Source organism: Gracilinanus agilis, chromosome 5 (genome assembly GCF_016433145.1).
Source record: "Gracilinanus agilis isolate LMUSP501 chromosome 5, AgileGrace, whole genome shotgun sequence".
Classification (NCBI taxonomy): domain Eukaryota; kingdom Metazoa; phylum Chordata; class Mammalia; order Didelphimorphia; family Didelphidae; genus Gracilinanus; species Gracilinanus agilis.
In genome coordinates, this window is record NC_058134.1 from 292,498,361 (window position 1) to 292,509,275 (window position 10,915).

Consider the following 10,915-nt stretch of genomic DNA (forward strand, 5'->3'; position numbering starts at 1 on the left):
GCACCTACCTCCCATGGTGGTTGTGGAAATTAAGTGACACAATATATGCAGAGCATTTTGAAAATCTTAAAGCACTCCCCCCAAATTCAATCAGTTGCCAAGTTTTATCAGTTACATCTCTATAAGATCTCTTGCTTCCGTCCCCTTCTCCCCATTGTTATAGCCACCATCCTATTTCAGGCCTTCATCATCTCTCCCCTAGAGTATTTCAATCATCTCCTAATTAATCTCCCTGTTTTCAGTCTCTCCTCTCTTCAACCCCTGCTCCATACAGTTGTCAAAACAACTCAAGCAAAATCATATAATTCTGACTATGTAATTCCCCTGCTCAAGAATCTTGAGTGGCTCTCTGTTTCTGCTGGGGTAAAATACAAACTCTTCAGCTTGGTATTTAAAGGCTTACACCATCAGTTTCTATCTTTCTAGACTAACTTCACATTGCTCTTTTCATACTCTACATTCCAGCTCTAAGGATCATTTCATTTTCTGTGAACTCGGCATTCTATCTCCTATCCCATGCTTCTGCAAAGTCTTCTGTACCTTTCTCTTTACCCTAACCCTAACCCTCTTTGAATCCAAAGTCTCTTTCTGGGCTCCGCACATGTACTTTTTGCTATGGGAAGCCTTTTTCAGATTGCCAGACTAGTTAGTACTCTCTTCTTCCTCACATTCTTATGTGTTCAGGTCTTATCCTACCTCAGGCTGCTTGAGGGCAGAGACTTTCTCATGCTTGTCTTTCTGTCCCCTGTGCCTGTCATTTGACTTGTACATAGCAGATGCTCAACACAAATGGAATTGTTGAATGTCTTTATGCCTTGGGTTTTGCATTTGTATCCAATAATATTGTTGGTCCCACCTACCTCAGGGTTGTCACAGGGATTCAGTGACGTGATAGATGGGAAGGTACTTTATATTGGCAATAATAATATTAATACCCTAAATCAAATACACAACCAGGATTCCAAAACATTCAGCCAGGGACATCAGCTTTGAGACAGAAAGGTCTTGAAGATAGCAATATGGTTTCATATGAAAAGAATGCTGAAGTTGAAGTCAGGAGAACTTGGTTTGTATCCTGGCTCTGAAACGTATTGGCTGTGTCTTTCGGTTCATCATGCCCCCTCTCTGAAGTTTAGCAGCTTACCTCGAAAATGGGAATAGTAAAAGAATTACAACCTTGATTCCCTCTGGTGACAGGGCACAGTGCCATGATGAAAGTAGTCCAAGTATCTTAAAATGCTTCATATATGGGAGTTGTTGTTACCTAGGGCAAGCTGCTTTACCTCTATAGGCTTCAGATTACAAAGTATGTAAAGTGAAGGCAGTGACCCAGTGGACTTCTAAGGTCCTTTCCAGGATCCTTCCTTTATTACCTGATTAGGCAGCTGGGTGGTGCAGTGGCTGGAGCAAGAAGACCTGCATTTAAATCTGACCTGAGATATTTAGTCACTGTGTGACCATGGCAAATCCTTTTACCTCCTTTTTACCTCAGTTTCTCCATATATAAAATGTGAATGATAGCACTTAAGTGCTTCAATTCAAAACGTTTACATCTTTATCCTATCCCCCTCTTTTAAGGATATATATATATATATATATGCACATATATATATACATACACATAAATAAACACACAAAGACAGTTGTTGACAAGGTCCCTATCTATTTTTATACACACAAATTCTTCAGAATGAGATACTTTAAGGACCTAATCTTATACAGAAAAATATAACTATCAGCAAGGCTATAGAGCAAGCAAGCCCAAGAACCCATTCATCTAGTTGCTTAAGATGTGGAGTGGACCACAAATTCAGATTAAAAACAGTAAGCGTTTCCTATTATAGTAACTCAAAGATGTTTCAGAATTTTTTTAAACTCTTATCTTCTTAGAATCGATACCAAGTATCCACTGTGCTATCTAGCTGCCCCAAGATGTTTCAGGAGGATTAATCTAGTAATTAAAAGATTTAGCATTGCAATTAAAAAACAAAACAAAACAAAACAAAAACTTCTACTGTTCACCTTCCCAGAGTTGTTGTGAGGATCAGATGGGGTAAGAATTGTTCAGCATTTAGCACAGTGCCTGGCACATGGAACTGTGGATTCAGAGCTACTCCACTTTGAGAATGACTCCATTTTGTTCACAAAACTAGTTAATTGCTACATTTTTATTTCCTAAGTTGCTTAGCTACTAATTTAACTAAATAATTAAATTCTGTTGAATCATTTCAAACTGGTACATTGGAAACTGCATAGATTGGGGAAGCTAGGTGGCTTAGTAGATAAAGTGCCAGGCTTGGAATCAGGAGGACCTGGGTTCAAATCTGGCCTCAGACACTTCCTACTTGGGTGACCCTGGGCAAGTCATTTAATCCCAGATGCTTTGGAACCAGTACTCATATGGATTCCAAGACAGAAGGTAAGGATTTTTAAAAATAAGAAAAAAAATTTCACAGATCAGGAAAACCTGAGTTAAAATCTGGTGTCAGAAACTTACGTAACTATATGATCCTGAGCAAATCACTTCACCTGTTCGCCTCAGCTTCCTTGTCTGTAAAATGGGATAAGAATAACACCTACCTCCCAGGGTTACCGTGAGAATCAAATGACATAGTAATTGTTAAACGCTCAGCACAGCATCTAGCACATGGCAAAGGCTATATAAATATTGATTATTGTTTTTACTAAGTGTAATTATTCTATATTTTTTTGCCGGGAGCCATCAAGTTAATGACATGTGAATCCTGAAACCCACAAAAGCAGGCCACAGGAGGACAGAAATTCTACTCAGACCCCCCATGTGACTCATCTTTTACTAACACTCCTTATTATTGATATCATTGCGATCAATATCCCTATTCAGCCCCAGGAAAATACAGAAGAACACTACTGGCCAGTGATGGGCAAACTTTTTAAAGAGGGGCCAAAGGAAAGGAAATGCTCATCTGGCAGTCTGTTTCTAAGGCAACTCTTTCAAAGTTTCATTGTATTGTATCTTACTCCTTGTATTCATCAGATTAGGAATAATGTCATGCCACTGGAGAGAATATTTCAGGGGGCTGCATCTGGCCTGCAGGCCATAGTTTGCCCATCACTGCTATAGGCTATTATTAGAGCCCTTGCAAACTCCTAGGAAAGTCCCACCTTTACATGTAATAATACAGAAATTCCCCTAAAATCACTTCATAACAAACCAGCAGATAGTGAGTTAATATTAAAGATTTAAAAACCCTAACTTAGATCTCTCACTCCCATACACAGGTGCCCAAACAGGCCAGAGCAGTCTCCAAGTCTCCCCTCTTTCTGATCTCTGATCCAGAATGTTAACTTAAAAGCACAATTGATGAAATATGGGGAAAGTGAGTACACCTCTCCCTACAGGATTGTTCTGATAACCCTGCAGGCTAGCCAAAACTTCAACTCACCTTTGAAAAATATTGAAAAATGAAAGACTGGTATTGAAACAATACTTGGACTGGGTTAGTGTTATTGTATCTTTTGAAATCCACTAGTGTAGCGAATCACTGCTTAATTAATTATGTAAGAGCAAAGAATAATCATCCCTGACTTGATTGGTCAAAATGTAACTATTGTACTAAAGCTGTAATGCATGAATTGCACCTAATGGATGGACCAAAAGTACGATTTCCAGCCCAGTTACTCTATGATGAACATTTCTTGCCAAGCTTTTTTGCATCCTTTGTATAATCAAAGAATATAGAATAATTAAGAAATGTCAATCAAACGATTTTGTAATTCAGTAGAAGTTAATGTATGACTTAATCCATTATTTCTAAGACAAGATGTATGGTGAGAATGAAAATCATGCCAACAAGTATGTAATCTTGAAGAAAAAAGTATAAAATAAGCACAGCCCAAAGGCTGACCAGAGCAGTCTTTATGATGCCTGGCTCTGGCTGAACCCTGACTGTTCTCATCCACCTTAATCCTCTGATGCTGTCCCACCACTGAGATTACCTAGACCTGTGAGAGTTATACTCCCGCATTTTTTAATGCAATTAGTATAGAAAACCAAATTGATTAAATGATTTCTCTATAAGGATTCAGAAATGCATTCAGCTGAACTATTTGACTGGAGAAAAAGTTTTGTGTTATGTTTTTTAAATCTGCGTTGTTGTTTGTTATTGCTGGGCTTCTGATTTTTCTTGCATTGTGATTTGGGGGACATCATTATATGAAACCTGCTGCTACTCTGAGAAAAATTATAACCAGAGAGTAATATAATCGTACCATTAGAAAAGTAATTTCTCTTTTCATCTGGATGCAGTTGGATTATGAATGAATGAGGCAGAAGAATGTGGTTGCAAAATTTAAGACCATTAAGTATTTAAATTGAATATTAATTTTAAAATCCACAATATTTTGTTTTGAAATGGATAACAGAGGGCAGCTGGGTGGCTCAGTGGATGGAGAGTCAGGCCTGGAGATGGAAAATCCTAGGTTCAAATCTGAGACACTTCCCAACATGTGACCCTGGGCAACTCACTTAACCTCCATTGCCTAGCCCTTACCACTCTTCTACCTTGGAACCAATATACAGTATTGATTCTAAGATAGAAGGTAAAGGTTTTTAAAAAATGCATAATAATAACTTTTGGTTTAGAAAAATAGACATTCTAGGGTGTCCTTATCTGTGAGGCTCCTTGAGACTTTCTATTTGGACAGTCATAAGATCTTTTAAACTCTACGAAGGCAGCTGCAAAAATAATGAAGTGGTTTAATGAGGAACCACAACCAGCTCTGGCCAAAATGGGAGGAGCTACAAGTTTGCTTAAAGAATAAGTTTTCTCTGAAAGGTTGTTTTGCCATTGCCTATAAAAATTATAAAATATGGGGGCAGCTGGGTAGCTCAGTGGAGTGAGAGTCTGGCCTAGAGACAGGAGGTCCTAGGTTCAAACCCGGCCTCAGCCACTTCCCAGCTGTGTGACCCTGGGCAAGTCACTTGACCCCCATTGCCTACCCTTACCAATCTTCCACCTATGAGACAATACACCGAAGTACAAGGGTTTAAAAAAATTTTATAAAATTGAACCTGTTAATAAATAGTATGTAATGAAGTCACATCTTTGAGCAAATTTAGTAACAATAGATCTTAGATTTCAAAGGTTTTTATTTTTGCCTTAGGGGTTAATAAGTAATGTGAGTATCTGTTAGTCTGGAAACTTACAGTGGCCAGCATTTTTCTAGGTTTTTTAATCCACTATCATGTGTTTACTGTATGTGTGGAACTCTAAAATATGGTTTCTCTTAATTTCTAACTACTTGATCTCAGCTCTAGGATGGATTTAAACAAGCTAAGTCCTTATTATATAAGCTCATTGGCTAATGTGTGGTTATTGTAACATATGAAAAACAATAATAACCAAGCCCAAAGCTGTGATGAGCGAAATTTTGCTATTTGACATAAAAATCTCTTGAGAGTATGATTTGACATCTTTCTGAGTTTTGATTTCAAGTATGATTGCTTGAATTGTTATTAAGCCAATAATAGTCCAGCAGTCAAAGGAAATGCCAAAGAGAGTGTTCTATAAGTGGATATCTCTTCCTGGGAAAATTGCACAGGTGAAGGTAGGATCTCTTGACTCAGTTTCTTCATTATGCTATTTCCTTTCTCAATAGAAAACTCTCTCACCTGGTTAATTCTGAGGCTAGCTATTTTACCCTGTGAAATAGTGTGGAACTTTGCTGTATGATTGGCTGTTAGCTATGACTTTTACCTAGAGTCAAACAAAGCTAAGGGAATTTCTTTTTACTCCTGTTATGCTTATATCAAATCAGTCTGTACCCTAGATGAGACAGTCTTGATATCATTATAGCCAGGTTCTTCCATTTTCCTTTCATAGCAAATCTTTATACTCAGGGGAAGGTGAATAGTAGAAGTTTGTTGAGTTTTTTTTTTTTAATTGTAATTGCAGAATCTTTTTAGTTCCTAGATTAATACTGAAACATCTTAGAGTTACTATAATAGCATGCAGGTATGTAAGATTTTACTGTTTCTAAACTGAATTTGTGGTCAATTCCATGTTCTAAACAAGTAGGTGAGTGAGTACTTAGCCTTGCCATTCCCTTGCTGACAGTTACATATATTGAGATCAGGTCCTTAAAAATATCTCATTCTTTCAGGATAATATATATGAATATATATATATATGTATAACATATTTAGGAAGACCTTGTCAACAACCACCACACATACAAACACATGCACGCACACACACATCCTCAAAATAGAATTGTTGTCTTTTTACATTTTATACATTTTACAAGTTTTACATTTTTTATGAAGAAGTAAACTTTGAGAAAGCAACAAGATTAAACTATTTGCTCTAAGAACTAGGTTACATGTATGATTGGCTCCCAAATGTTTCTAATGGGATAGATGGGCTTTGAGTACGGTTTAGTAATAAGTTCTTAAAATTGGATTATGGATTTGACACGTAAAATTGCATTAATAATTGTAAAGAAAATTTTAAAATCATGTTCTTTTCCTGTTTTGGTGTCTCTTTGATAATATTAAGAGATAGAAGAGCTCATTTTCCAAGTCAGGCCCTCATGGATCCCATTTGAGATTCTTTCTTCAGTCTGTTGATAGCACTGTCTATATCTGGTACAGAGTTCAGGTAAAGATGGGAAGGGCAATTGGTATGTAAAAACAGAAATCTCTGAACTTTCAAGTGAACTATGGGTCTCTAATTTGCTGTTCTATAGTACTCTTATTAACAGGATTAACTCCATAAGGTTTGGACTGGTTTTCTACTTGAACGGGTTACTAGGAAACTAAATTTAGAAGGTAATACTAAATTGTATTGAATAGTGTCACTGGCAGATTTTAGCAGTATTAAATAAGGAATCCCTGCAAGTGGCTTGGAACCAGAGAAGTTGATCTACTTGAAAGAGTTCATTCTGGAGCTACTATGAGAATGAGGAAATTCTATACCAGAATTTCTAAGGGAAGAAGTTTCCAGGTACTAGATGACTACATGGAATAGCAGAGACTCAAAATGTAACTTCTGATTTTTGATTATGGGTTACCAAGAACAAGGAGACTTCATGTTATTTAATATCAATGATCATTATAGTATTATCTTAGCTTTAATGTTTTGTGATATTTATGTTTGCCTACAAAAGGGGTATGCCCAAATTTCTTTTATTTGCTGTTCAAGAATCCGGGTCATTCCTGAATCCATTCACTTCAGTGAATTGAAAACTTCTCTTCTGTTTATATCAACCTAACCCAAACAAAACAACTTATGGAAATAATTACGTTAAGTCTTTAACATTACTCTGGTCGAAGCCAAAAGGAAGTTTTGAACTTTCTAAAGTGATTTAGTTATTTGGAGATATCAATCAATCCATTGTGAACCCTCTAAAAATTAGTAGCTTAATCTATAAACTGACTTAGTTTACCTATAGAATCTGTTTCCAAGGTTTGTCTCTTTAAGGAATGTATGAAATATGACTAAGTTTGTTTAACTTTTATGACATTGGAGGAAGCATGAGATTATGATTTGTGTGTGTGTGTGTGTGTGTGTGTGTGTGTGATACTCGTGACCATAGTGCATTTGTTTCCTAGTTTAAGTATCTTATAACCTCCTGACACTGAAAAAGCTCTTCAGACAGTCCTCAGTTCAGCTAACTACATTCGTTCTTGAATCACTGATTACTCTATGATTATCAGATCCCTGGGGACCCTGACCTCCAAGGGCACCCCTGACCATCTCTTGTACTCTAGTCCACTTAAAAGAATCTGATCCATGATCCCTACTTTAGTCATGATGTTATGCTTGTAGAGCATAAATGGGGGGAATTATGGATCCAGAGCTACTCCATTTTGAGAATTACTCCATTTTGTTCACACATAAATGCTTATACTCTCCCCTTAGTGCTTGTAATGCAAGTAACCCAAAACAGTATGTGCCGTGGCATCCCGTTGTAAACTTATTCTGAAAAACAGCCTAGCCCCCCCCAGAAACCTGTAACTGTGAACAAGGGTAAAAGGGTCATTATGCCAGATCATCCTTGAGCCCTAGCAACAGAGACCTTGACCCATCAATTTTTACCCCATCCCTACTGCTCTCTGGCCCTATAAAAGAAAGACACTGAGCCCTCTCTGAAAGGTGTGACTCTACCTGAGCAAGAAAGTCGCCCTTGCTGGCAAATTTGTCAATAGAACTTGCTTTGGTTTACAAGTTATAGTTACCTGGTTATTCCCATCCCTCCACATAAATGCTCTTTAAATGTTAGCTATCATCATTATTATTAATTCTAGAACTAGCATCTCAATCTGGACTGTGGCTCCGGAGGCCTTCCCCATGCCCTTTAACCTCTAACTCCTCACCTTCTCTCACTCTTATGGCCATTTCAGCCAAGGCGATAACTCAATTAAATGATGAGAGAGGTTCCCTGTCTGACTGTTGCTCCTTCACTCCCGTTTGCTATACCTCTGGTACCCTGGCACCACCCTGCTCTGGCACAGCCACGGAAAAGAGGGGTTGGCCTGGGGCAGGGCCATGGTAACATGAGGGAGGTGGAGAGGGCTGCGTGGGACTGACAGCTCTTGGAATCAAGAAATGGAAAAGCTGAAGGGGCTAGGGACACCCCACTCATCCTGAGATACCAACCTTTTAGTGCTGAGCAACACTGCCCTCCCACTCTGAATCCTGAGCAAACACTGTGCTCCCAAAGCAGCTAAGAAACTCCCCTCCCCACTCTAAGCAAATAACTTCCATGATGAATCTCGAGTCTAGCCCTTCCCACAACTAAGTAACCCACCTGACAGACTCCCACACACTCCCAAGCAAACACCACTTCCCTCACCACTTTGAAGTCATCAGCACTGCAGACTTCACCCCGAAATTGGCAAGACAGCAACATGTCATGGATGTCATGTCCAGCTCGGTCATAGAACTCCAGCATGTTGAAGGGCTTGGGCTTAAAGTTGCGGAAATTGGCCTTGTCTTGTAGCATCTCCAATTGCTTTTCATCTGCCATCTGTGTGTCTGGGATCTCATACCTGGTCCAGAGAGAGGATATACAACTGAGGCTAAGGATCATGCCAGTTTTGCCTCTCTTTTTTCTTCCCAAAACTGGAAAAGAGGTGACTCAAACTATGGAGACAGAAGGCTAGGAAGCAACAGGTAAAAGAGGTAGGATGGATATGATCCTGGTGACTGGGCAGAAGATAATATTGGAGGAAGAGTTCCATTCAGACTGAGGGCTTTATGGCTGGGATGAAAATGGGGAGCTACATATCCTAGGACCATAGGCTTAAAGTTGGAAGGGATAGCTAGTTGAGTCCAACCCCCTCATTTTACATATGAGGGTCAGAGAGGTTAAGAGACTTGCCCACAGTCACACAGATTGTAAGCAGCAGAGCTAGGATTCCTAGTGCTCTTAACTCCAAATACAGCACTTTCCCCCATCATGATCGCCCAGAATACTCCCTGACCACTTGGAAACAGAATAAAAAATACTACTGTCAGGTTCAGTCATTCACCCAGCTACTGGGCTCAGGGCGGCGCCTGTGACTACTAGAGAGTAGTCACTCTCAAAGAGAGTCTCCCTAGAAGGCTGGCCACACAACTTTAGGGGATGGTGCCAAAAGAGAAAACAGCAGAAGGGCTGAAGAGGAGAGACACGACCTACACCATTAACTTCTATTCTTTGTATGTGGAATTAGGGAGGCCCTGGTCCCAAGGCTATCAGGGGCTCCATCCTTCTTAAAGATTCCATAGGCACAGGGAAAGGCACTGGGCTCCATCCAGAGAGATGGAGGTCATAGTCGGGCTCCAGAAGCACAGAGAGACAGTGTGAGTGTGTGTGTGTGTGTGTGTGTGTATGTGTGTGTGTGTGTGCATATATGTGTACTTGACTCTCTCTGTGTGAGTGTGTGTGTGTGTGTGTGTGAGGGAAGGAGGTAATATGGTGGTGCCTGGATTGGGGGCAGAGATAAAAGAATTTAGCAGGGGAGGAGGGAGCTGGGACTCACTGAGAACTGGGAGTAAAGTCCTGAGAGTAGTGTCATCCAAGCTGAACAAGGAGGATCTAGGGAAGTGGTGTTGAGGGTATACAGGCCATAATAACCAGAGCTACGGATACAAATTCTGAGGGGAGGGTCACCCCTTCGGGGCAGTGTCTGGATAAGAAAGAATGCCTGGGATGGGGCAGAGGATGGCATCAATAGGTGTCTCAGCAGGAAGAGGGAGACTTAGTACCTGGGGCCAGGCTAGGGAGGGCCTGGAGGGTGCCCACCTGTTGTTGAGCAGGGCCAGCAGCTCACCAGCATGGTACAGGTCATTCTTGGAGACTCGGCTGAAGCGAAATTCGTTAAGGTTGCACAGGGTGATGGCAGGGAAAGTGAGGTGCGAGGCAGCCACTTCGTCCAGTTTGGTGACATGGTGGTAGTGGAAGTAAAACTGTACACGCTCAGTACACACACACAGCAGCACCGCCAGGGAACCCAGGAAGCACAGGGCCCACAGTGCCCGTTTCAGGGACAGTCGCTCATAGGAGAAGATATGGGCCAGGCCGTGTAAGGTGGAACTGCTGGCAAAGGCCTGAATGCTGACAGGCTGGACACCACCCACCTCTTCCTCATCTGCCTTCAGCTCCATCCTGCCCAGGGAATATCCTGGGGAGTGGAGAGAAGGTTTGTCTTCCTATCTGGAGGATGGGGGCGGGGAGGTGATGGAGAATGTCGATGGGGAGAGAAGGGGAGAAGGGGAAGAAGTACTCCTACTCCCTTGGAAACTCCCTCCAGAATGCACTGACTCCAGTGCAGGGAATCTCCCAGACCTGTTTAATCCAGGGCTTGGAACCTCTTTTCAGAATGAGGGGCAACTGTCTGGGCAAGAGGCTCTTCTGATGTGGTCAGCTTAGGATCAGCGATCTCTCT

The 10,915-nt window shown here is 40.6% G+C and overlaps 1 protein-coding gene across 1 annotated transcript in view; it reads right to left on the minus strand.

Annotated features, from left to right (window-relative positions):
* ASIC1 (acid sensing ion channel subunit 1) overlaps nt 1-10,634 on the minus strand; it is a 32,515-nt gene extending 21,881 nt beyond the window's left edge. The window contains exons 1-2 of the mRNA XM_044678079.1: nt 10,273-10,634; nt 8,839-9,034 (exon numbers count right to left, since the gene is read on the minus strand). Coding sequence (XP_044534014.1) covers nt 8,839-9,034; nt 10,273-10,634 — 558 coding nt within the window. The remainder of the gene's footprint in view (nt 1-8,838; nt 9,035-10,272) is intronic.
* Between the last annotated feature and the right edge of the window lie 281 nt (nt 10,635-10,915).